Source organism: Passer domesticus, chromosome 2, assembly GCF_036417665.1.
Source record: "Passer domesticus isolate bPasDom1 chromosome 2, bPasDom1.hap1, whole genome shotgun sequence".
Classification (NCBI taxonomy): Eukaryota; Metazoa; Chordata; class Aves; order Passeriformes; family Passeridae; genus Passer; species Passer domesticus.
Genome location: NC_087475.1, coordinates 38,781,134 through 38,809,021, shown reverse-complemented (window position 1 = coordinate 38,809,021; position 27,888 = coordinate 38,781,134). Strand labels below are relative to the sequence as shown.

Here is a 27,888-nt window from a genome sequence, read left to right as displayed (position 1 = left end):
GAAGCAGTGGATGGAATCTATTGCTACCTTATTTGCAAATTTATATGTAAATTGTCAGGAAATGGACTTCAAGTACATGGTCTGAGTTAGGATTTTCTTTTTAAATAGCTGTAACTGGTTTTCTCATGCTGGTTATTGTCTAGTGTAGTATAAGCTCAAACTATAGTCATATTTCTATGCTACCATTTAAGGTTTTAAAAAAATCTTGCTGTTGTGTATAGTTAATTAGAATTGAGATACAGGTGAAACTGCAAAGTCTGCAGCAGCAAACTGGAAATCAGTTGACAGTGGATGCATCAGCTAATTCAGTATGCACATAGAAGAAATTGTATCTTGGGAGTAATAAACATGTACTGTGACATGTTTCATGTTTATCCTACTGTGGTACTATTTTTTAGAATTCAGCCATTTTTATTCATTTGTTTGTTACCAGATTTGTAGGACAGGATCTCTTTTTTTCCCTTATCCTTTTAACCAAGTTATTTGCTTTTTATAATCAACAAATAAACAAAAAACCTTATTCCCTAACTAATATTATGTAAAATTATGTGAATGTAAAAATGTCAAAATAGCTAAATTCCTAGTGTGCTATTCTAATATTTACATCCTTGCATTGCTTAGAATAAAAACTTAAAGCAGTTCCTGAATTTGTACTGTCTAATCTTTGCTCTCAGAACCCTTACTCACTGTATGTGTAGCTCAGAGTAGTTGCTGGCTATGATTTATCTTTCATGTGATATCCAGAAAAAGTGTACTGTATCCCTCTGAATGTGTTTCTCTTTTCCCACCTCCAGGATGTCCTTACTGTTCATTATCATCTGATACCATCACCATCAAAGAGCAAAAATGGCAGCAAAGAGAAAGAAAAAGAACAGGAAAAAGAAAAAGATGCAAAAGAAGAATTTGCTGAAGCTTTAAGAGACTTAAAAATACAGTGGATGACCAAGTATGTCTGCTGTCATTACTACACAAGCTTAAAGTTCATAAAAATACGCAGAATCTGTACTTTCATGCTATATCCTGCTCTCTTCTAGGCTGGATACAACTGATATGTATAGTGAGTTGAAAGAAGCATTTCCTAATCATCTTCCTCTGTATGTTGCAAGACTTCATCAGCTGGATTCTGAAAAGGTTATTTAACACTTCTTAAATTGGATTTGTCTCAATACAGCCATGTAGCCTAAACGACTAAGTCTTTCTTTGTGCACATTTGCACTTGAAGTGATGGTGCACATTATTAAAAAGCAGAAATTTCTAATTAGAGTGACAGGTATCTCCCTTGACTGCGATTTATTTAATTCCACAGCAGAATAAAAGAAAGTATGCCTCACCAAAGTGTGTTTGCTCATCAAGTTATGCCTTGTTCAGTTAAGCACAGTTTAAGTTTTCATACTTATGTAGTCTACAATAGTTTTATTCTCAATGGTGCCTACTGAGACAAACACACATCCTTTCTGTTTCTCTTCTGGACTGGTAATTTCTCCTAGAATCATGACTCAGACAGCTGAGGACAGTAACCCCCTAAAGTGACACAGCTAAATCCAGTTTTCAGTATTGCCCTCAAAAATGGGAACTGTCAGCAGAAGAGTTTGCATGAGGGTTTTTTTTCATCTTGAAGACAGGCACCTTTGTGTATTGTTGAGTATTTTTCATTTCATTCTGGTTTTATATTTATTTCTGAATTGAATAACAGCACAAATCAGCACTTTTATATAATGTAGCAGAAAGGTGATTTTTTTCTGTAAACTCTGCATTTTGCATATTCCAACCTCCAATCGTATTTCACAGTTTGTTTTCAGTGAAATGGACTAATTATGCAGGAAATCTTGGCGACTTTGCAGGGTGTTTTAAATAAAATTTGAATGAAATGGAGAAAATAACATGTTGAATGATCAAATGTTATTTCTGCATAGCTTTGCAATCACCCTAATGTTAGTAGAATCAAGAGTGAAGTGATTTTATGGTGCTGAACATCTTTATGTTCTTCTTTTAGGAACGAATGAAAAGGCTTGATGAAATAGTTGAAGCTGCAAATACAGTAATCTCTCATATTGATCAAACAGCATTAGCAGTATATTTTGCCATGAAGACTGATCCCAGACCTGATGCAACTACTATAAAAAAGTACCTACCCAGTAAATAATTTTCCTGCATCCTATTTCTGTAGTCTATGTACTTTGTCTCTGCATGTAAGAAATGGAATGACTGCAACTTTTTTTGATAACTTGTATTATTTTTGTGTGGCACACGCAGTTTAAAATACGACAACAAAATTGTTGTATTCTCTTATATCTCCAGAATACAGGGACACTGAAACTTCCAACTTTTTATTTAGTCAATAAAATAAACAAAGGTTCTTTCAGGATTTAAAGGAATCAGAAAAATGGGATTTTAAGTTGTTGTGTCAAGCTTAGTCTAAGCTCAGAGGGACCACTGGAGTATTAGCAGAAGTATCTGATTTGAATGCTACTTGCCTTTTCTTTATATTTTGCAACCTTTCCCAAGTGTATTTGAAGACAAAATTTATATCAGCCAAAGAAGTAACTGCTTGCTTGCAAGAAATTTCGTTTGCAAAAAGTGTGATGACCATGCTTCAGAGTATTTGAGACCCATTGTTTTTCTTTAGTTTTAGATTGTTCTTCTGTACTATCAGTATGTATATCCTTAGGAAGATAGTATTTTGAAGGTGACACCTTAGTCTGGAGAATAAGTGATGGATTTCACTGTGTTTAGCATGGTGCTGTTTTAGTGAAAGAATGGCAGATCTGATTATTAGGCCCTTAAAATGGGAGATGCATCATTGTGGATTATCTATAAAATAGCAGATTTCAATTGTAAAGCTATTGTCTGTTCTAGCTATCCTGAATCCAGATTTGTGTGTAGTTCTAGAGTTGCTAATATAAAAGCAAAGCCTTGACATAATAAACTTAATTCTAGACATTTCTTGGTAAGTTGATCCATTAGGTCATGTGTTTTGAATATAACAGCTGAAATTGAATACCAAATTTAGTGGTGCTTTAAATGGATGCAATTCCTTTGAAGTCAGTTGAATTATATCTGCTTATGTTAGTGGTAGAGTCAACTCTGTTTATAATGCCAGGAACTATAAAGCTGTATTTCTAGATGCTGACTTACTTTTAGAATCCTGAGTTGCCCTTGCCTTAAGTCATATAAGGCATTTCATACTTAGAAGAATAATTGAGTATCATTAATGCGTAGTCTTTGGGTAATCTTTTATGGTTAGTTTAATTTATAGTAAATAGTCTTGGGTGTACTAATGACTGTAAACTTTTTATCTTAAACTGAGTTAGCACTGTTTCTGTTCTTAAGGGAGGTATCTACAAAAGAGTCTAAATATTTTTTATAATTTTTTTTTTCTCCCTAGTGAAATGGAGAAACAGAAGAGTACTTTAGTGGATGCACTTTGTCGAAAGGGAAGTGCACTGGCTGACCAACTTCTTCATCTGCAGACCCAAGAAGGGGCTGCTTCCAGTGATGCAGAAGGCAAAGATGAGGATCATGAAAGCTGCTCAGAAGCTTTGACAGAGACATTCTGGGAAACAACAAAATGGACTGATCTTTCTGACAGCAAGGTAAGAGACCAGAGCAGGTTTTTTTCCATTTGCATGTTGGGTTTTCTGATGGTTTCTTCTAGAATTATGCACTGCCTTTGTATGCACAGCTTTGTACATTCCTCCCTTCTACCTTGCCATGATGTCCCCCCTGTACCTTGTGCTTCCTTTGACCTTTTTCTACAGAGATTTGCCAAGCCTGTCAAATTCATGGTAGGCCTGTCTCTGTTCAAGTGAATGTAGAGGTTAAGGGAAGGGTGTAAGACAGTGCCAGATTTCCACAAAAAAGCTGCTTCCTTTATTGAATTGCTTCTTTCTGTACTTTCCAGGGAATATTTTCGATTAACCTCTGCGCTCTTGTAGCTGTACACACAGAGGTGTGCAGCACCCCACCCTGTTCAGTCCTGCATGCTGTAGCCTCTTCCACACTATGGACAAGAGAAGTTTTGTGTTTTGCTGTCAGTAATGTCTGTAGAGGTAAAGGAAGAAACCCTCGGAAATAATTACACTAACATATTTATTAGCACAGACTTCCCTGTCATTTCAGTATTTCTGATCCCAAGATCTGAATTTTTTTTCTACTTTGTTCAAGACAGCAATTTCAGAAGGGGAAAAAAATCCATTGTAGGTGATTAATTATGTAGCTTTTAATTTAGAGAGGTTATGACTTTGTATTTTTAACTTTTGAGCTAATGATGTTAATTAGTTTCTGAACTTAACTGTCACATTTGGCTGTGTTTTAGTGGAAGATGAAGTAACCAGGGTATTTGTTGATAATTATTTAAAATTACCAAAGTGCTTCAGATTGTTACAAAAGAAAAACTTATACAAGTAGAAAAAAACAAACAAGATAAAGCATTTAACTTCCTTGACAGTAGATAAACTTTTCCTGTAAGAACTTGTGTTTTTGGTGGAGGCCTGGGCAGGAAGGTTGATGGTGCTTACCCTCCTTACTTTAATGTATATGTCCTTGTGCACATACATCTTTTCAGCGTATCTCCTCTAATCGTTAACTGACAATAATATCATGTGGTAGCAGATTTTGTGCTTCAGTCATATTGTTTGGCACATGATTTTCTTGCTGTCTGTTTGTAAATGCAGTACTTCGCTCCAGCATAGTAACCCCTGGTTTATTTGTCTCCTACTCTTTATTTTTTTAAAGCTGATGGGAATAATTTCAGTGGAAGAATTCCAATGTAGACATTTTGTTGGGAGTTTTACTCTTTGGCTTTTATTTCAAGACAGATAGCATTGCTGAGCTGTGTGCTTTGGGCCTTGAATAAGTAACTCTGATTTGAGTTCTACGGATTAGGAACCTCTCTCTTTGACTGTCTTAATCATGGATTTCTCAAAGTGTATATTCCGGTTTTGCTCTGAAAAATTGATTCTTCTGTATTGTTAAATTGGTACTAAAAGATCAAAACTTATCTAGATTTTTGTAGCATTTCATATGGAAATAATTTCCATCCTGTTTATGTACTATGTTTGTCTTCTTTTTCATACTTTGAGTTTTATTACTCAAATTGAAATCTAAACTGATTGACTGTTATGAGGCCTATAGAGCTACTTGTAGGGTGCAAAAACAGTCAGCAAAACAAAAGCCTTCCACACAAGCAAAACTAATCAAGGAATTCATTCACCACTTCCCATGGGTTGGCACATGTTCAGCCATCTCCAGGAAAGCCAGGCTTCATCATATGCGGCCATGATTTGGGAAGACAAACACCATTACTCTAAACTTCCACTTTTTCTCCTTCTTACCCAGCTTTATATGCTGAGTATGGTGCCATGTAGTGTGGGATATCCCTTTGGTCAGTTGGCATCACTGTCCTGGCTGTTTCTGCTCCCAACTCTTTGTGCACCACCAGCTTCTCACTAGTGCAGTGAGATGAGATGCAGAAGAGGTCTGGACTCTGCAGGCACTGCTCAGCAACAGCTAAAACATTTCTGACTTATCAACACTCCTTGCAGCACAAATCAAAAACAAAGCCCCATGCCAGCTGCTGTGAAGAAAACTAATTAGCCCATCCTAAACCAGCACAGATTGAAAGTGGAGCAGCCAAGTCAGATAGGGGATAGACTTTGTGTGAAAGTCCATCAAAGGAGAGTTGTCAAGAGACAGCCAGCTTACTCTGAAGCAGTGTGTTGGAGATGAAAACGTGGAGCTCTTCTTTTATGTAGACATGGCTGTGTAATACTGGCACTCGAAAGATGGAACATCTGGGTGAAAAGGGATGGAAATCAGGCATTTAAGTACTGCACTGATCATTCAATTATATATTTATATTATTTAAGATAGAAGCATTGCTCTAAGTGCATTTAGCTCTAATCTTCCTATAAAGTTCATGCAGCTGTCAGTAATTAAAAGGCTATGTAAATTTTTGAAAACCAAGAGAGACCATGCTTTCTTTTAGGTTGTTTCTAAAGTGGAATCAGGAGCATCATCACTTTTCTATGTGTTTCTTCTCACCTTCTAGTAAATAAAGTACTGTCCCTTGTTTCGTCTCTCCTCTGCAGATGTAGCACCTGGGCACCACAGGGCATTTGGTAGTTCCTTTGAATTGTCTATTTGTCACTGAAGTAACCCTCTTGTCACCGTATTGTAGCAAGGACGTAGGGAAGTAACTTTAATTTTGATAGTAAGCGCATTTGTTCATACTTTCAGCTATTATCTGAACGTTCATTTTAAACTAAACGCAAAAGAAAATATTTATGTCCCCTGTGTATGCAAAAGCATTTCAAATAAACTCCAGTTAAGACAGCTTTATGCAGCAGGTATTTGATAGATTATGCAAACATTATTATGGTAGCGCTTTATTTTCCTAGAACATGGCTTTACATTTTCTAGGCCAAAATCCTGTTTTAAACACAACTGCTACAGGAGAGTAATAGGATGTTGTGTGTTTGTTATTGGGAATGACCAATCTGTAGAATGTAATGCTCCTCAAGCTTTAGTAGCTGTGGGGAAAAAACAAAGTCACACTTAAAAATAAGTTTAATAACAAGTAAAAGGCCCATAGCTTTCCATCTTATCTTTTAAACATCTTTAACTTGGATTGTTTTTCCTGATACAGTTTGTATTGTCAGATGCAGCTGTCTCTTCCAGCTGATTTTATTCAGTCACTGCCAAAAATGCGTTGCTGGATATTTGATTCCTTTAATGCCCCTTGCTTCCATGAAAATGAGTATTTTTTTTATTAATGTAGTTTTTATTTATAATAGGACAGTTAATAGAGCACAGAAAAATCAACAAACATAGCTAAGAAAGCCTAGTTTATTACTATAGATGTATATAAATCTGAAAAAGCTCATTTGTTGGGAATTGTAAACATTGCAACTTCAGTGTTCTTATAAATAGCTGGAGTATATTACCTAGAGATTGTATTGTTTAACCTTGTATTTTAACTATAGATAAATGTAGGTATATTTTAATCAGCTCTTTAAATTATTAATTAATTGATTATACAAGTCTGTTTCCATAGGTAACAACATTAGGATACTAGAAAAGTTTCATTAGGCATTTTAGTATTGCTGGATTCAACCATACTTTTTTAAAGAGTGATTTCTAGCTTTTAAATACTTCAGCCCCACAAATGTCTTCAGAGAGATCATTTCAGCATTTTACTGTCCTAAATATGCATCTTTATAGCCAATGGCTAGTTAGGAGGTGGACAACCAAACACATTCATGGGTCTGTGTCCTAGCACATGTAGTATTCCAGGCCATTAGTTTGGGGAATAAAGGATCTTAACAGTGATTTTCCCCCAGTATCCTAGAAGCCTGCATTGCCTTTTCTCAGTACACTTTTATTGCTCTTTGTGCAATTTCTGGCCCATATTGCTTTTATGCAAAAGCTGGCCTTCATTATATTTATTATATAATTTATTATTTTATTATATAGTTATGAAATAATATCAAATACTTTTAAGTTGTTACTATTCTTTCATCTAACAATTTGGTTTTGGATACTAAAAATAGGTTTCTTTCATGGTTTTATACATTGATAGCAGCTGTTTATTATATCTTAATAGCACTGCAGTTTACATTTTCCTTACACTTATGAAGGAATCATAGCCTTTACTTCTGTGATCTTATAAAGCTTGCAGTATTTTATCTATAAGACTTAATTTGGCCAATATATGTACAAATTGTAAAGTACTATTTCTTATCTAACATCTTTTGTTTGTAAACAAATTCTGATTTTAAATCAACTCATGCATTGTTCATAACTTCTGAAGTGCTAATGAATTTTTAGTAGTTTTGCTGAACTTTGTATACAGTTGATTGGGGTTTTTTTCTGAACACTAACACAGAAATTATTGTCTTATGTCAGGAGCTCTTGGAGCATTGTCTTAAACCCTTTGGTTCAGCAGAGAACCTTTTTCTCATTTAGAAATACCCAACCTTTTATTTAGCCGGAGCAAGGGTATTTCGTAAAATGCTTTGTTTTCTTGCCACAAAAACTCTAGGAAGCCCTGTTACGAAAGAAATGCTGTCAAGTGGCTTTCCTCCTGCCTTTATCACTGATGTTCAATAACCATTCAAAACTTACAGGGTCAGGTAAGAGCTTTCTTCATAGAGCAGTGACATTATTTCTGGTTAGCCTCAGAAATGTTATATTTGCTGAGAGCTCCAATACATTTTTCATTTGATTTTTTTTGTTTGTTTTTTTGTTTTGTGGTTCTATCATCTTTTACAGAAGAGAAATTTTTTTAAGTTTAGTTTAGCCAACTAAGTCTGCTAATAAATCCACTGAGCAGTTATTCAGAAGTGTTTGCTAATGTGTCTTGCTTTAGGAAAATATCCAGAATAATTGGATTGAGAATGCAGCATGCAGAATATTTTTCCAATAGCAATATTTGGAAAATTGTATATGTGAATGGTGCTGTATGCTCATTGTTGCATATATGTGTGTGTTGTAAGCTACAACAGCTTAAGTGAATATTTCAATACAGCAAAATAAGTATTTGAAGACAGAAGAAGAATGAGCAACTCTTGAATACTTTGGCATAGTTATCTTGAAGCTTTAAAATTACACCTTGACTTGCTTGATAATTAAGTTTTTCTTTTTTTATATTTTAACTATTGATTCTGCAAAGACTTGTGCATGTGATTAACATTAAGTGGAAGTGTTCAGGCTGCTAAAACTAGACAGGTTCTTCACTCCTGACAAGATTCAGATCTCTGGTTCCTTAATGTTTATATTCTTGAGAAATACTTAATTTTTTTCTGTAATGCAAAACGTGTTTCTGTACATCCTTGAAGGGTTTCTGTTAGCTTTTGTTAATGGGATATGTTAAGTGGGAAATCTTCAATCTTTATTGCCGAGTCAGTGCAAAGGAAAAGTGTTGTAGTGAATGAGGGGAAATGAATAGCAAGCTCTATTGAAAGATTTCATAAACACTGCCAACAACAGACACACCACCATATTCACCAAATTTACTGCTGTGTCACTCTTCAGTAAAAATAAAAAGTACCTTATTTACTGTGAGTGTTCCAAAGGGAATATATGAAAGTGTCTTGATTGCTTTAATTCTTAGTCCTGCAGCTGGTGAAATGGTTTGAACCATCTTGCAACACCCTGAATGCTGTCAGTGATCAGGTGTTAAGAACCTAAATTTATTAGGTTTTAGGTAGACACATTCATTTGCTCACATGAGCTACTGCATTGGTAAGGACTGCTTTTTTGAAATAATATTATCAAGAAGGAGCTTTTTTATCATCTCTTCTTAAAAAGTTACCAATAATGAGGAGCTGACCTAAAATCTGAGGCTTGTCTTCATGCTTACCTGTCTTCATTGCTTGTTTATAATTATGTACATTTCTCTGTCTTTGTCTGTATATATCATTCACCCTGTACATCCATACTTGTTTCTGCAATAAGTTTGTGACTACCTAGGAATTAAAATTCTCAATTTGGTTTTTGCTTCTCTGGGTCAAAAATATACCTGCCTGGTTGGTGATTCTTCAATTATCTTTTTAATATGCCTTACAGTTGCCTGTAGAGATTGAAAATCCAAAAAAGCTAGAAATGTGACAAAAAATTAAAATAGTGACATCTGTGTTACATAAGTTCTGAAGTCAAATATGTTTGTGAAGTCAGAAATAGTCTCTAAGAAGTTCGTGTTTATGACTACTACTGTGAATCATCTGTTATACTGCAAATATCTCGTGTAAATGTTTTACTTGGTATCACTTCTGCTACCTGAACAGAATTTGATCTCACTTGTTAAACCTTGTAAGATATTAAAATAATTTGCTTTGTTTTTTTTTAAATTTACATTCTAGGTTTTGACTTTTGCCTATAAGCATGCATTGGTAAATAAAATGTATGGAAGAGGGCTCAAGTTTGCCACAAAACTTGCAGAAGAAAAGCCAACAAAAGACAACTTAAAAAACTGCATTCAGGTAAGGAGTGCTTGGCCAAGGAATGGGACCTGTGTTCATGCTGCATAACCTTTCAGAAGATATAAGTCTTCTGGAATTTTTTGTACTCTTCTCATTTTAGAAAGCACTAAATGTAGTATTTTAACTTTTTCCAGGTTTTGTAACTCAGCCTTCATTTGAAACAGTGATTTTTTTTTTCCTTCCTTTTTCTAGAATAACTTGTTTGTGAGTAACTGTTGTTTGTAGCAGATTTACTTTTTGGAACTTACTGTGGGGCCATAAAGGAAGTAGAGACAACTTAGTCAAAGATACCTACATAAAAATCCCCTTGTGTTGCCATTGTACCACTGGGTTTTTTTTTTAACTATAGTAATCATAATTACTGCTCGTAGAACTTAAGGGAGAATTAATGGGAACTCCTAAGATTAAATTTGTGTGCATTATGTTGAAAGAATGTGGATCATATAGAATGGGGAGGAGGGGTCCTTTTCAGGACTGAAGAATTCAAAGCTTACCAGATCGTCAATCTGTTGTCTTTCAGATTATAGACATTTTTAGTAAAGTGTTGATATCAATTCAGTGTTAGATTTAGATGTTAAAAAGAGTAAGATTCATTTTTTTAATGTGTGCTTTTTTTCTTCAGCTAATGAAGTTGCTTGGATGGACTCATTGTGCAACTTTCACTGCAAATTGGCTTCCTGTCATGTATCCACCTGATTATTGTGTATTCTAGAGAATCAACAATTGTAAAATTAAAATGATTTTATATGGGACAGGATAGGAAAAGAGAAGTTTCACTTTTTATTGGAACGCATGTTTTCATTACTGAATGCTGATTATTAAATTGTGTGTATTTATCAGTAAGGGCACCTGGGTATGGCTTAATACCTGTTAACCTAACTCCTGTCATCAGGGAGTTTCTTTATTGTGCATCCCATTGCTGGCAATGGATGTGCCAGAACTGCCAACATCAAGGATTTGGAATTAGTTTGGAAAGAATTACTGCATGCATGTTATGTTCTGAATTGTTACTTTGAACTGCAAACCTGTAAAAGTTCTGTATTTTTTATGGTACACTGAATTTTAACATGTTTGATCTTAATTTCAATTGTATGAAGGCCTTAAAGCTACTTCAAGAGTAGCTAAAATCTTACTTATTAGATGAAAAATAATGGACACCTGTATTATTTGCAAGAGTTTACATTTAATGTTTTTGAGAAAAATTCAACCTCTCAAATGGTTACAATGTTTCTCACAATTGCTGATGCATAGGTACTCTTGTAAATTTTCAAAACTCTTCATTTTGGAGTGATTTCAGGCAAATTCAGAAATCCTGGTTAAGCTGAGTATCAGAACAGGCTGATACGTGTATAAAAGTGCCAGACAGTTACATGTTGATCAGATATTGTAAAGCTATACATAGATGTTTATTAATGTTAAAAATACAAAACACAGCAGAATAAATGTGCAAAGTTGAAGATCAAAGTACCACCATGTTCACTCTGATACTTTAAAAGATTTTTATAATGAATAAAAATACTGAAGCTAAAAATTGTATTGGTTTCTGGATGAGTACCTAAGTAAAATGTGCTGAAAGAAAGCTTACAAACAGCAGAAGTTCAGTGCAGCCCAGAAGATCAATGCTTTTTGTTAAAGCCTTCTTACTAACATTGTTCCTTCAGTGGAGGGGAGTTGGTCAGTTTGAACAGGTCATATTTATCAACCAGAGACAAACTGCTATATCTTTTGCCTTGCTGGGTTTTTCTATTTGCAATGCAAAACTTAGATGCAACTGCAACTTTACAACCATAAATGCACAGATGGTGCAACATAATCTTGGGAAGCATTCCAATCTGTGAGGTGCTGCCGTTAAATCAAGATCAGTAATAGTTTTCTCTTTAATTCTTTCTTACTGTGGCTTTAAGCAGCTTGACATTTGATTCTGGAAATTCTGCTAGAATGGTTGTGTTAAATATACTGCAAACTTTTTCCAAAAATTCGTAGTCTGTACTGAATCTGAATTTATTTGCCCATAGTAATACTGTTCCTGGCTTACAAAAGTACACCATTGTTGCTAGCAGGGGGTCCAGAGCTCCATGATGGTACACAACATCAGTTGCCAGTATGAAATCATAATGGTAAGTTGATACAGGAAATTCTTCATTGAGGCCTTCTCCCCATACCAGTTTTCTCACTTCAGGTTTGTGCATATTCAAGTTCTGTGTATTTCTTGAAATATTATATGATAGATTTTCAAGAACTTCAGGCAAATCAGTAGCTGTAACGTGAGCCCCTAAAGAAAACATGAGTTTGTTAATTCACGAATCACTAAGGTTGGAAGAGACCTTCAAAATCATCTGTCCAACCATGAACCCAGCACTACCCTAATCGCCCCTAAACCATATCCCCAAGTCCCAAACCCAGATGCCTCTTGGATACTTCCAGATACAGTGACTCCACCACCTCCCTGGCCAACTTAATCTAAGGGTATCTAACCACCCTTTCTGTAAAATAAAAAAAAAATCTAATATCAAATCTGAACTCCCCTGGCACAACTTAGGGCTCTTTCCTCTCATCCTTTCACTTGAGACAGGGCAAAATTCATAGGTACGTAGCTGAACATGTATGAAGCTTCATCTTCATAACTGGTCCAGCCTCCCACTCCCCTGTAACTAGGGTAATTTAGTTAACAAAACAGTATTTTACAGTGATTTTCATTTAAAACAACAACAAATGAACAGTTACAAAGTTTACTTCAACTGTTGTTTCATTGCCTTAAAGTGACAATGGCAGAGCTAGATCATCGTTCACTAGAAATACAAATTTCACAAAGGAAATACAAATTTACCAACCTAAGATACAGGCCACAATAGAAAGCAAGCCTGTTCCAGCACCGATTTCCAAAACTTTTTTGTCTTTGAGGTTGAATTGTTCTTGATTTGATTCCAGATACTGAGATAAAGCCAGTGCCTAAAATGGTTAACACATATCCATAAGAGGGTAAGAGCTAAGTTGCACAAAAATTCATTAGATGTTTTTATATAAGGGTGTTGTGTCTTTTTAGTATAATGAGAAACACTGATGGGTGTAACAAAAATGTAAGATGGGAAGAATTGTGATGTATCCTGGTTTTTTAATATAAAAAAAACTTAAAGCAATTTATTTTTCGTTTTAAGTTTGTGATTTACTACACACTTTTACATGAGTCCTCTGACAGCTCAAGACAGAATCACAGAATAAGCTGAGTTGGAAAGGACCCACAAGGATAGGCAGTGTTAAGATGTGAACCATACAGTCAGAACAGCAAAGTTAAACAATATGTAGGAAGTAATGTTCTGGTTTAGTATCATAAATGTTATGCTGTACTATCACTATTATACAGTAACTTTAGGCTTCAGCAGAGATTTTTTTAAAACTTCTTTTGTTTCCATTTTTTTTAGCAAAGAAGATATTGAAAATTGGTTATTTACAAACTCTATACTTGTTTATTGATAATAGTATAACCTTTGAAAAAAACAAAACAGCACTGTATGAAAATATTATTAGGCCTTTGTAAAGATTTTATCAGCAGAATATAAGTGGGCTGTTTATTAACAACATAAACTGATGCCAAAGAAGCAGTCTTCCCCCTTTTGCTTCTCTTCTTTAGAATTGTGTTACTGTTTTAACTCTTGTGCTTTTCATAATGCAACACTGTCTACCTGCTCTGGGAAAGCTGACAGCTAATGAATCACCAGTCCAATTTGTGCAACCTCTCAATTTTCTTGGGGAGTTTTACCATCTGCATTCTGACACTTGATTAATGTGCAAATTGATGATCTGACATTTCAGAATAAGATCCTGTTTCACCCGCCCATATGCTCTCTCTATTGTTTTGAAATTGTCTGCCATTTTCTTGTGAGCTTTTTAAATAAATGTGGATCTGAACAATTTTGAAATCCTGATTTTCTTGTCTTTATCAGTTATATCTCTCTTCCCTCAAAGGCAAGTTTTCTTAGTCTGCATAAAATTCTGTTTTTAAGAGTGGGAGAAGCAGAGACTGAAGAACTGCTTACAAGTATGATTTTCCATACTGTAATGAAACTGTTCCAGCCTTTTCTTTAAAAGAAGCACATTTAGTAATTTTAACATTTTTTATTTATTTAATCTATCACAGTTTTCTTTTTCAGCCTCCTTTTAGTACTGCTGATTATTTACTTCCCCGCAGTGACTGATTGGAAGCATGGAGAAAGCTGAATGTTTCTTCTTGAGTTCCCTTATTGATTTTTTTTTTTTTCCATCTCTACATCCAGTGTACAAATGTTTTGGTGCCATAGTCCTTTTGGCATGAACTGGCAAATTACCCTAAGGCAGAGTTTTCTGCAGAAGGACTTCATTTTGCATAGGGAAACTTCCAATGTCAGAAGTATCATCTAAGAAAGCTTCCTTAATATTTGTGTGCTGCTGTCCTGATTTTCTCTTGTGTCACGTGAGCTTTCTGCATGTGGTCTTGTGTACTTACCCCTGGCCATACCACAGCTCCAAAGTGTTCTATGGACTCCTGAATGACAATTTGGTGGCCAACGTACGTATAGTGCTCCTTATCAAAGTAGTGTGAAACTCTGGGAACCCAGTTCTGCAGTATTTTAAGAGTTACTGGTGAGCCTGTGAGAGCAAAGTTGAAATTTCATGGGTGTGTGTGCAACTTGTTAAAGGGTAAAAAGTATTTTCCAAAAACAGTATGTGGGCATGTGGACTAGAAGAGCTCTCAGGACATTGGTCTTGAATCACAGAATCGTTAAGGTTGGGAAAGATTTGGAAGTTCATTAAATCCAGCCATTAGCCAACTCAGCACTATGTTCATTGCTAAAACATGTCCCCACATCTTTTGAGCACTTCTGTGGGTGGTGGTTCTGCCACTTCCCTGAGCAGCTTATTCCAATGCCTGACCACCCCTTCATTGAAAACTAGTTGCTGTCCAAAACCAGACAGTCTGGGTGGCCAGGGAGTGAAAGGAGCAATGGTCATTTCCTGCCATTCTAGGTATTCACATGAGCAATTCAGAGATAGAAACAAGCCTTTTAGGAAAAGCTACCAATTCAAATATAAAACTCTGCTAATAATATCTAGAAGCTTTTCAGGATGATGTTAGCTTGTATTTTGGTGTCTGCTGTAGATTTCATTTGTGAGGCCAGCAGCTCTAGAACAGCAAGCTGTTTTTTACATAAGGACTTAGGATTTACATCCTACATTGAAGAAAACCTAACTCTTAGTGGTTGTTTTTTAATCATTCTTCCACAGAAGGAGGGTTGTAAGATGCTTTTTATGTTGGCATACACAGTGTAGTTCAGCAAGTCAGTGCTACAGTTGTTCTAGCAAGGACTCATAGCAAGGAATCATAGCAAGGGGACTCATGGCTGAGGTTCTTCAGATCGGTGCTGAGGCTGTTCCATCTGATATCACTGAAAACAAGGACACTGTTTGGAATGGCTGAACTTTTGTTGCAAGGATATGCATAGAATTAACTGCAAGGGCAAAATTTGCTCTGGATTTTAACTGATGCCTGCCTGGAATCCTTAGTAGCTGTTGGAGCAGTTTAGCCTGTTAAAATCTGCAACACAGCTTCAACAGTACAAGCCCAATCAATGTATATTATAACCATATCTCTTTTGTAAGAGATTTCAACTGAGAAATAATTCTTATATATCTAAATAAAATCCAGAGACCTTTTTAAATATATTTCTTAATTATTGAGATAGAGGGGATTTCTTGTAGATTTCATCTGATAATATTTGCAAATATACAATGAAAGAATGGGGGAATTTGGATATCAAAGGAAAAGTTGCATGATGACATCTACAGTTTGAAGACTGAGAAAAATCAAAGTATTATATGTTAGCATGCCATAGCAATTGTAGCATTTAAATTGGACTAAACCTGTGTCAGATTTTGCACGCTCAGAGCTGCAAGTGCAGTTTTCAGAGTCGTACTCCTCTTCACAGGTTTCTTCTTCTTCGGATTGGCAGTCCATTGTTCTTTGAATTTTGCTGGGGAATGGTGGCTGATGTGCAGAGATCATGGCAAAAGAGCTGAAACAGAAGGGAAAAAATAATGTTATAAAATCTTTCAGGTACTCTCTTCATATGAAATATGTGTGTAAATAGACAGTGAGTAGTTTAGGTGGCCTTTGGTGGCCTTTTGGAGTTTTTTTCAGTGATGGATTGAAGAAATAGGATGAGATGGGACATCTCCACTCCACTGTGTGGTACAAACTGTTTCTGGGAATGTAGTAATACTGTCAGAATTTTTCTTCTGTCTCATTTATAATTTTTATCATTGTGTTTATTTTATAATTTAGCACAAACTTAGAATTTATGTCACTGAATTGATACAGTGACATTAATTCTATTCAGCCTGAAAATTGAGCTACTCTTATAAGTTGAAGCAATAGCTGAGGAAGATAACTGTCTTTTAATATCTGTGACTTTTCATCTGTGTAATTTACTATTTTCAAATAACTTGGGACTTATGATTCCAGAGATAAAACTGTTTCATTTGCTTCAGTCAGTGCTCTTGATTTTGTCTCCTTGCATAGAGTTACCTTCTCTTCCCTGTCTTTTCCTGCAGAACAGCTAACCCAGTTATACTGCAGAACTGCAGAATATGCAGATGGCAGTCAGGAAATCATTGCAGTGAGAAGATTGAATCCATAAGATTTTTTGATAACTCCCTCTGTTAACCCCAGGGTACAGGGCAGCACCCAATCTAAGAAGGAACTGATTGATACCAGCTGGCATCAATGAAAGCAGGAACAGTATTTAATACAGATTTGCTTGGAGAGACATAGGTCAGTGAAATTCTTTGCTTGACTGGAGTTTTCTTCAGTGAAGCATCTATGTAGATGCATATATCTGTGAGTGTGTGAAAATTAGATTAGATATAGATATAAATATATACACAGACACATCTATATTGTAAAGATTCATAACTTGCTCTGGCCAGAGGCTGTACATGTTCACTTTCCCACATAATGTGATGGCTGGAGAGAGCTGTGTTTTTATCCATGATAAAAACATTTGTCCATTATGCTCATTTTTGAGACTACCTATTTGCTCTCTCCAGCCACAGGCACTGCAAAGTATTGTATCATTTGGGTTGCATCATACTGCAGGAGGCTATTTTACATATCCTCGCTGGAAGGGGTAAATCTTTGGCAGTGGCCAAGATGTTTAGCAATGCCTGCAGGTATTTTTTAAGGAGCAGTGTGACTGCTGACTTATGTGAGTGATTTAATTTGCACATGATATTGACACCATTGCAATTCTACTGATACCTGATATATTCCTTATTGCTGTTCTGTTTATTCACAAGGACAGGATTTCTGTTCTAATTCCTCTGAGACTGCATTTTCGCCATCTTGGCAGTGATTTTGTACTGCAACAGAAAAAAGTGTTTTAAAGTGCTTTAAAGAGATTTCTGCAGGTTTTTTTTTTCTTCAGAGGGCCTCCATCTGGCTAGTAACAAGATCTGCTTTCCTCTGTGGTGTGTGATTTGAGGTAAGATGAAGGTGGGTAAGAGACTGAAGTTAATGGTGCAGTCACTGCATTCCCTGACGTGAGTGTATCCACGTTCACATTCCACATGTCACAGTGTATCTCCTTCCAACAGTAATGGTATTTTTCATTTAATCAAAAGTAGCCTTCTGGATTTGAGCAATGTCTCCTTTTCATGCCTTATGCTAGAATAAAATCTGCTCATTTTTAAATGTTTTAGGAAATCTCTATGAAAAATTGGGAGGGTACATAATGAAAAGGGATGAATCTGTCAGAACTGGTGATGGCTACAGCCAGAAGACATTTGGTTGAAGACACAGTCTTCTGAACATTTTATGTTGAAACCTGCAGAGCACTACATTCTCATATTTGGGGGCTTGGAGTAAGTGTTTGTTTTGGTGGGGTTTTTTGTTTGGCTCTTGTAGCCTTACAAAAATGATTTGTGCTATTTAAGTGAAAAAAAACAATCCTGAAACTAAAACGTAGGTTAAAACTTTACCTTGTCCAGTAGTCTACTATGTATAAAATCTGATGCCTTGTTTAATTAATAAACTGTTAATTTGTCAGTTTGGGTGGAAAGTGATCCCCCTGTATTTTTTTCCTTGCTTAAGCAAGCTCTTACTACATCAGGCCAAAATTTCAGTTGGCTGTGGGTGGCAGTGAATTCCAGAAAATAGCTTGGAAACATGCTTGATAAATACAAATTTGTTTATCAGCTATTTGCTGCTATTAACCTGCAGCAAATAAAATTGTATCTCTGATCCTGATATATATCTATACCCTATTTATCACTCATTCAGACTGAGCTCTAACTCAGTTAGATATGTTACATTTTCAAAATGAAAATTGTTATGTTTTCCCTCACTTTGTACTTTGAGTTCCCCTAAAATGGGAGTCTGCTTAAATATTGGTAAAGAAACCTTGCTGATTTTACTAAATTCGTTAAAATGATCAGGAGGGCTAAAATCCATACCATTGGTTACCCTGCTTCTGGTGTGGTCCTTAAGTCCATAAGTTTCCTGAGCTCCTAGGTGGTGATTTGGGGGGATAAACACTATGCACTCTGTGTTTGTATGTCACCTGACACACTGGGCTCTGGTTTTTGGCTGGAGCTTCTGGATGCTATAATAATATCTTGTAGAGCTGTAGCTTTTGCTGAACAGAAAGGAGTTCATGACTGTGTATATATGTATATATATGCATGTTCATTCTACTGCCATAATTATTCAATGGCATATTTCATAGGAGTGAAAAGTAAGTCCTTTTTTAGCTGCAAACTACAGGACAGTTTTAGTCTTACAAATGCAAGAATTCAAGTATATTAATGTCTTGGCCTTAATGATGCACAGCTTTGTCATTTTAAATGACAAACTGTTCCTGAAGGCTACAGGCACAAGTGAATATTGAGAGGCTGTCTGCAAATAGGTGGTGTTTGTATTATTGGATTCTCTATGCAATATATGTTCAAGTTGCTGCTGTGTTCACAGAATTACAAAAAACAACATTTCTCACTATTTTGACATTTTCTTGATCCATATTTTACTAAAAATTATATATCTCTCAAAGAATTTTGGTTTGATAATATTGCAAGCAAAATCTGTTCCCTTGGCTCTTTTTGAATGTTAGTAGCCAGTTTTTTTTCCAAATTAGTTTTTTTGGGAAATTATTATCTAAAGTATTTCAGAGTTTTTAAACCAGTATTGACTTCATTAATAGTCTTAAGCTGTTGTGAACAAAACTTAGAAAATCACATTGGATTTCTTCAGAACCTAAGGAAGAAAGAAGAATTCACAAAACTATTATCTATTTGACAATATTACATAAAATTAACAAGGTAACAGGGGAAAATTGTAAGATTATGATAAACCTTAAGGTAACAGGGACCTATAAGAATAAACTTAGTGCCTCTTAAGCTACTGAAATCAATTGCTTGGAAATAGCTTTTAATATCCAGTTATGTGGCCACAAAAGAGTAGGTTAGTGAGCAGTGCTGTGTCACTGGATCTTCAGCTGCAAACACAACTCTGCTGAAATGTGTTTCATCTCAGCATAGAGTTGCTCAGTGTAGTCTGCGTTAGTTTAAATACTTGGGCAAAAGCCAATTTCATTTGCTCACATGTGCAGTCTGGTCTTTGCAAGTGCAGTCTGTTCTTTTCAATATCAGGTTTAACCATACATTAACATCTGTTTTAGAGCCCATGCAATTTTCTCATGTTACCTTGATGTAAATTAAAAAAAAAATAAACACCAACAATACAAGTTCTAGGAAACAAAGGAAAAGTTAATGTTAGGAACATCATTATAGTAAATCTATGTGATATTTGAATCTACAAGGTAAACGCACCCAAATACCGCAGTGACCGTCACTCCGCACGAAACAGAGAGCTCGATTCTGTGGGCTCGCAGAGCCGACCTGAAATACAAGAATTCAGACAAAGGTATTTCTGTTGTTAGTTAGCAGGGAACACAAAGGCACATCAGACGAGGTTAGCTGGGCAGCTGCGTGGGTACCTGATGTGACAGAGGGCAGGGGGAGTTTCCTGTGGGTGGATGCACGCTCCAGAGGTATTTTATACAGGCGTGCACCTGAAAAGAATAACTTTCCCCTCCAGCCAGTCGGATTGCAGGTTATTTAGAGTAACATTACCAGGCAGCGCTCGAAGAACTTACACTTACCATGTTACACTTAAGAATTCCACATGTGCAGTACAAAGTCAAAAACCCTCTTAGACTTTGAACCCCTTTCTCGGCTCCTCCAGACTCTTGTTCTGTTTTTGCAGACGACGCTGTTCTCTGTGTTTGCCTTACGTCAGTGGAGCTGAACCAAGCCAGCAACTTACTGTGGGCAAACTAGCGCATAAATAATGAGTGTGGCAACTTGGCAGCAGCCCAAGCACAGGGAAAAGTTCATGAAGCTCCCACTACCAGGAAAAGGTCAGGTCTTCCTCGCCCTGCTGAGCGTCTGGCTGGGGAAACTCTGGGTACCCTCCCTGCCCTGAGTCACAGACAGTGTGGGGAAGTGTCAGTCCTAAGGAAAAAACAAGTTTCTCATCATCTTCACTGCAGGTCATAACCATAGGAAATATTGTATGGACTGAAAGAGGATGAAAAACAAATGAAAATAATGAAAATCCCACTTTTATCAGAAGGTCTTCCAGCAGATTATTTTAAAACAGATGGATGTCATAGGTGTTGAGGATGAACCAGATGTGTATTCCTTATACATTTCAAGAATTGGAGAGGTTTATACACATTTATTCCTTTGCTGACCTTCTGCCCTCCCTTCTCCTTCTTTGCAAACACTCTGCCAAAAGAAATTCAATTCCATTAGAGGACAGAACAATTTTAAAACTACTTTGAAAGTTATAAAGCTAGAAAAGAACCCCTGTCTAATTAATGAATGGATGAAGGCTGGCGAGAGAAATGGGGGAGGCAGAGGAAATATGGATTTTTAACTCAATTTGTAGGCAATTTATAGACATTTTGGGGTGAAAAGCTTTTGAATTTTGGTAATGCTCTCCTGAAGAGTGACAAAGTTTAAAAAATGAACCTTTTGTGTCACAGCAGCTGTTTTATGCATGGGCTGATGCGTGTCTCTAGGAGTCACACCAAGGATAGGAAACACTTGTCTCCATGTTCAAATGCTCAACAGCTTCTTTCCTCTGAAATGTGATAGTTAAAAGATACTGTTTTGATTTGTACTTGGGAATTAGTATTAAGATATTAACTGTATTAGGTTGATATTGTAAACTTGGCATTCCACAGACCTGCCTGACTTACAAGTAGTGCAAATGAGTGGTCCTGAGGCAGGTGAGTAGCTGTTATTGGAAATGAAGATAGGTTGCTGTTGGAATGACTGCCATGGCTTTTTTTAAGATGTGGACCTTTTAGCAGGCATGTTCCTGCTGTCATATTTATTGTATTTGTCACCAGGGGTGAATGCAGCTCAGACTGGTGCTGCTGTCAGAGCTCTGTCCTAAGCTTTGGAATGGGACTGATGCTGGATGTAAACAGTTTATTTGTTAAATGAAATCAGAAGAGTTGGCTTACTCTGTAATGTGTCTATTGTAGCAAGGGTGGAAACTGTAGGGACAGTATTACCATTGATTTATGAATCATGCAGGCATGGCTTCACTTCTTGTTTATAACTCGTGGAGGAATCAACACTGATACTCTGAAATGTAGCTTTTGTTGACATATATTTACTATATATTTTCTATAAATACTTCTTATTCCACACTCAGTTTCCAAGTATTTCTTGTTTAACATTGAAAATTACTGTTGTTTGGAGGGGTAGCCCCATGGAATTAAAATTTCTCCAGACTTCTGTGAATGGGCAGGCTGAGGGCAATACAGCACCTCAGTTCTACATGTAAAAGGGCATTTTTCAGTTATTAATTCAACATCCAATTCCACAAAGCTCTGAATAATTTGGCTGGCTTTTCTGTTTCTCTAAACATTCGTGGGAATTTCACCACCTAGACCATTGGCAAAAGACAAAATGCAGCAGGCTGCCAAATGTGATGAAGTAAAGCAAACTTAAAATATTTTTAGAATTTATGTATTTTAATGTGAATTGTGTAGGTTTGGGGGTGTGTTAGGTCTGGTAATGTGAAATCTAATTGGTAGTGTGGGTCTTGTTCCCATTTAGGGAAGTGTGGGTCTTTTTCCCATTTAGGGCTATTAGACTATCAGGAAATCTGGGAGGAGTATTTTTCCTGACTGTGTCACTGAACTCAGCAATAGCATTCTCTTCCATGTACAGGCAGAGTAAAAATATGTCCCTATTATTGGATTATAGATTACAGTGTTTCAATTTTAAAACAAATTTAAAAGTTCCTCTGCTGTTAATGGTACCAATTACAGCATAAAAATTATGTAAAATTATCAAACTTTAAAAGGTTGTGATAAACAGGAATGAAAATGTTATGGTCATTAAACCCATCAGGAGCAAGAAGCCTGCCAGATTTGTGCCAAAGGACAGCAGAGTTAAACCAGAAAAGTTAAATGATAGTCTTGTCAATTAAATTGATAACCACAGATGAGCAGGACCAGATGGTAATTACTCAGAACTCCACAGTGTTATTATCAGCTCCAGACCAAAGTGTGGTGCCTGCATCTAAAAGCAGGCTTGATACCCAAGCACAGGAAACTGTACAAATGTGAGTTTTATTTCCAAGGGAGTCTTGGAGGCATATAGGGAACAGTGGGGCAAATCTGGCAGTGCTGGTTAACCTGAGAGGAACAGCAGTGCTGGTGATAAATAAGAGGAACTGTAAAAAAGGTTTTGTGTGTTCTTTGGCAGTGTCTACAAGCATGTCATGAATTGTCCTCCAGCTTATAGTGTATGTGGCTTTCCACAAGCTTTTCATAAGTCACTCACTAAAGATCCCTACAGAAACTGAGTTTTGTTGGGATAAGGAGTTTTATATTTTGTTTTAATAATTTAACAGCAAGGTGGCCATAAATGGTCAGGTTTTCAATGATCCAGAAGAACCAGTGCTGCTGAGTGCATTCCTAAAATGTAGTTGAAAATAATGTGATGACAATGCAGAATTATTCAAGACAGTTAAAAGAAAAATAAGCTGCAGAGTTCCAGAAAGATCTCTGGCATGTTATGAGAGGTGATAATGTGATAAATTAATGTCAGTGCTGACAAGTACCACATAATACACAGTCTCCAACACTGTAGCACCTAGGAAAGAGATCTTCATGAAGACAGAGGCAGCAATATACCATAGCTATATACCTGCAAAATCACATCACTAACCAAAACCAGAAAGAGATTGTTGCATTTTTATAAAGAAATGGAAAAGTCCAACCAACCAACTAACCAATCAAACAAAAACTGAAAAAGGAATATTGTTTTTTCCACTACAGGAATTCAGATATTATCTCATCTTTTCAGTGTGTGCCTTGAATCCTTGATTAAAACATTTATAGTCTTGGAGCTCCTGCAGGATTTGCTGGAGGGCCTGGGTGACCTGGTGAATGACTGATGAAAAATGGCAGAGTCACACTTCTACAGCAGATTCTCCTCATTCTTATTGCTGGAGGCATCTGTCAGCAGCCAGCTAAATGTCTGCAGCCTGGTCTTGGCATGGTCTGCTGAAGTATAAACAACTGCAAGGTGAATTTCTTCTCGGCTGACATCCCTGACAGGGAAACTCCAGTGAAATATCTCACAGGAATTAAGGAATGTTTCTCTAGGAAGATGACACAGCCAACAGCTCAGCTGAGGTACATTTACACCAAAGCAGGAGGCATGGGAAACAGAGGAGTTGGAAGCCACTGTGCTGCTGGAAATCTATGACCTAGCTGCCATTACTGGAGCTTGGTGGAGTGAATCCCATTACTGGAATATGACTGTCAATGGCTACAGGCTGTTTAGAAGGGACAGGGAGAAAGGAGAGGTGGTGGGGCTGCCCTGTATGCCAAGAACTGGATTGAGTGTGGACAGTTGTCTCTCAAGAATAGACATGAGCAGGTCAGAAGTCTGGGACAAGAACCACAGACCAAGGCAGCAAAGAGAAACTTGTGTTGGTGCTTACAGGCCCTGGATCAAGGGTAGCCTATTGATGAAGCCTTCTTGCTCCAGCTACAGGAGGCATTGTGCTCTCAGGCTCTTGTCCTGCAGGGAGACTTGAACCACCCTGAAACCTGGGAAAGTTGCATGATAGCTGTAGGCAATCCAGGAGACTCCTGGAATGCATGCAGGATAACTTCTAACCCACGTAATAGCCAGCCCTACCAGAGGAGATGAGATATTAGACCTGGTAGTCAACCACACAAGCAGGCTATTCTGGGATGTCAATACAGGAGGCAGCCTCAGCTGCAATGATTATATGCTGGTGGAGTTTGCAGTCCTGAGAGATATGGGTCACATCAGCAGTGAAGTAAGTAAGGCCCCTCAATTTTAGGAAAGCAAACTTCAGCCAAGTCAACTTTCAGCTCTTCAAGGAGCTAGTAAATAGGACCCTCTGTGAAAGTGCCCTCAGGGACAAGGAAGCAGTACAGACCTGGTAGATATTTAGGGACACCTTCCACAGATTGAACTTTCCAGGAGCAGGAAATCAGGCAAAGAAGGCAAGAGAGTGGCATGGCTGATTTGGAACATGCTGGTTAAACTAAATGGCAAGAAGGAAGTTCATGAGCAGTGGAAGCAAGGGCAGGTGCCCTGGAAAGAGTACAGATACAGTCTGGCTGTATAGGGATGAGATGAGGAAGGCCGAGGCAAAGCTGAAGCCCAGCTTTGTAAGGGATGCACAGAACAAGAAGGGCCCGTATAGATATCTCAGCCAGAAAAGGAAGTTCAAAGAAACTGTACCATTTATGACAAGCAAGGCTGGCACACTGGTAACAGCAGCTGAAGAGAAGGCTGAGGTACTCGACAATGTTTCTGCCTCAGTCTTCACTGAGCTTTTCTTCCCACAACTGTCAAGTGAGTGGACGACAAGACAGGAACTAGAGAGCAACATGCTCTCTAATTCCCACTCACACACTAGTTCACCCATGCACTGTTGGCAAAGATCAGGTTCGTGATCACATGAAAAATCTGATTGTGCATGAGTTTATGGGATCCCAGGAGATGCATCCCAGAGTCCTGATGGAATTGGCTGATGCAGTTGGCAAGCCAGTCCCCATGATACTTTTGAAAAGTCATGTGAAGTTCCAGGTGACTGGAAAAAGGGAAATATGTACCCATCTTTAAAAGGGTAGAAAGGAAGACCCTGGGAACTACCAACCTCTCAGCCTCACCTCTGTGCCTGGGAAAATCATGGAGCAGATTGTCCTGGAAGCTCTGCTAAGGCACATGGAGGACAGGGAGGTGACTTGACACAGCCAGCACAGCTTTGCAAAGGGCAAGTCCTGCCTGATCAACCCAGTGGCCTTCTGTGATGGAGTGACTACATCAGTGGACAAGGGAAGGGCTACAGATGCTATTTATCTCGACGATGGTAAAGTCTCTGACAGGATCCCCAACCTTTTCTGAATTGGAGAGAGATGGATTTGATGGGTGAACTGTTCTGTGGCTAAGGAATTGGTTGGATGGTCACATCCACAGGGTAATGGTCAATGGGCTCAATGGACATTGGTGGCAGGTGGAGTCCCTCAGAGGTCCATGTTGGGACCAGTATTATTTAATATCTTCTTAAAGATATAGACAAAAGGATCGAGTGCACCCTCAGCAAATTTGCAGATGTCACCAAGCTGAGTGGTGTAGTTGACATGCCTGAAGGTTGTTATGCCATCCAGAGGGACATGGACAAGCTCAAGAAGTAGGCCTGTGGGAATATCCTGAGCTTTAACAAGACCAAGTGAAAGATGTTGTACCTGGGCTGGGGCAACCCTGGGTGCCAATACATGCTAGGGGACTGCTGGATCCCCATCCATGGAAACATTCAAGGTCAGGTTCGACAGAGCTCTTAGGAACCTGATCTAGTTCAAGATGTCCCTGCTCATCGCAGGAGGGATCGCACTGGATAACCTTTAAAGGTCCTTCCAACCCAAAGCATGATCTTCAGTGTTTGGCATTTTTTTTTCCAATTCATTATGGCTGTGGAATGAATTCTCAGCTTAAGGTCACTAATACTTGAAGTTAATTCTGGTGGCCTTCCTGAATAAGGGCAGTAAAAGGTGTAGGATAACACTGAATATGAACCTCAAAACAAACGCACTGCTTTTATTATTTTTAGGATAAGAAATACATTCTCCTTGGTAGATGCCTTCTTCTGCTTGCCTGGCTCAGAGATGGTGACTCAACCACTCCACTGGGCAGCCCATTTCAGTGCTTGACAAAAGTTTTATTTTTTTTCTTTAGTTGATTCAATGCTTCATGTTAACCAGACTTAACCTTATTTGCATGTACAATGAGATGGCACACATCTCAAAGAAGGGAGCAAAGCTGAGTGTTGCTAGGCAAGAAACATGGAACAAATTGCCCAGAGAAGTTGTGGATGCCCCACTGTTGGAGGTGTTTAAGGTCAGGTTGATGGGATGGGGCTCTGAGCAATGTGATCTAGTGGAAGGTGTCCCTGCCTGTGGCAGTGGGGTTGGAACCAGATGCTCTTTGTGTCCCTTCCAACCCAAGCCATTCTGTGCTTCTAAGTAATAATTTTAAATTGTGCTGACATGTAGGGGATCTTTATGTTCAGGAGCATGAAGGAGTGAAGAAATGGTCCAAGATTTATGCTGAGAAGAGGGACACCAGACTGTGCCCACCTTGTCACCAGCTCCTGGCTGCTGTCAGCTGTGTGTAGTGCGTTTAATGCCTGCTCTGTCCTTCCCTGGCAGTGCAAGCAGTGCATTAGCAAAGCTGTTGGGGAAACCAGTGCTGCATCACTTGGACTTATCACAAAAGCCAAGATGGTGAGGAATGGGACTCTAAACTGAGTGTTTATTTCCATAATCCAACCTTCCTCTGTAATTCAGGCTGCTCTGGATTAACCTGAAGAGCCTCATTCATGTGATGATAGGTGTGTTCTGTACCTTCTGTGTCCATCTATGTTGTCTGTTGAACCAAGACATCTTCCTGTCTTGCAAGAAAAACAAGGCGACAGGTGAGTCAAAATTTTTTTGTGGGCTGACGAGGACCTTCCTTCACTTTTCTTATGTGAAGAGCCCTGGAGTATTATTTAAGCACACGCTGTAACACCAGAATTAACAGGTTGTTTGGGGTTTTTTTTAGTAATTTCCTTGTTGAGTTATTTGCTCAGCTTCTCTAAGTGTCTCTTATCATGGTAAAGACCACTTAGATGCCATGCACTTGCACAAAGAGATTGGCTAGAGAGAAGAACAGCAAACAGAAGGCAGGGAAGGAACAGAGAGGCACAACCTCAGGCACTGCTGGATGTGAAAAGTGCATTTGACTGCATGAAGTCATGGGTAAATCAGATCCTTTGCCCTCATTTTCATATCTTGACAGCAGAGGCAATATAACTCATCCATGGATTTCTTTTTTTTTTTTTTTGACACTGATTAATTCCTATTTAATTATAAAGTCATACACTTCTGCTTCCTTCAGCAATGAGTTTTGAGGATATATTCAAGCCTTCTGTAGTTAATTTTTCAGAATCTGAAGCCATATTGTTTTAGTTTGAATGTCATCATTAATCTCAGTTCTCCTCTGTTTTAAATAGGGACAGATTTTTCCCTTTGGTGCCACCTCTTTCTCATCTGCTTATTCATCCCACCTGTTTGGAGAGCTGCTGCTCCCTGCAGAGAGAAGTCACTAAAGCTGAACTTTCATCTGAACTCTCTCAAAGCTCTTCACGGAGGAGCCCCCTGCCTTGCCATGGGGTGTTGTCTTACCTCCTGTGGTCCCTCTACCATTTCTCAGCCAGTTGTTTGGAGAAGGACTCAATGCCATCTGCTATTTTTTCCTAATGGCAAGGAAC

General features: G+C 37.7%; 2 protein-coding genes across 4 annotated transcripts in view; one reads left to right on the top strand and one right to left on the bottom strand.

The window, feature by feature from the left end:
- Positions 1-13,897, top strand: part of TPP2 (tripeptidyl peptidase 2) — a 52,493-nt gene extending 38,596 nt beyond the window's left edge. For 2 of the 3 annotated variants that reach the window (XM_064408324.1, XM_064408326.1), the window contains 6 exons: positions 795-946; positions 1,035-1,131; positions 1,994-2,124; positions 3,386-3,593; positions 9,861-9,980; positions 10,603-13,897. In XM_064408324.1, coding sequence (XP_064264394.1) covers positions 795-946; positions 1,035-1,131; positions 1,994-2,124; positions 3,386-3,593; positions 9,861-9,980; positions 10,603-10,692 — 798 coding nt within the window. In that variant the 3' untranslated portion in view covers positions 10,693-13,897. Of the gene's footprint in view, positions 1-794; positions 947-1,034; positions 1,132-1,993; positions 2,125-3,385; positions 3,594-3,901; positions 4,050-8,041; positions 8,133-9,860; positions 9,981-10,602 lie in introns of those variants that run through there. The other variant, XM_064408325.1, reaches the window with a different exon arrangement.
- On the bottom strand, positions 11,183-20,119 carry METTL21C (methyltransferase 21C, AARS1 lysine; the record flags this gene model as incomplete). The annotated part of the gene is given in 6 exon segments (XM_064411226.1): positions 11,183-12,252; positions 12,812-12,929; positions 14,461-14,603; positions 15,876-16,027; positions 20,003-20,058; positions 20,060-20,119. Coding segments are annotated over 6 exon segments (924 nt in total), but the record flags the coding sequence as incomplete, so codon positions are not given.
- Positions 20,120-27,888: the final 7,769 nt, after the last annotated feature.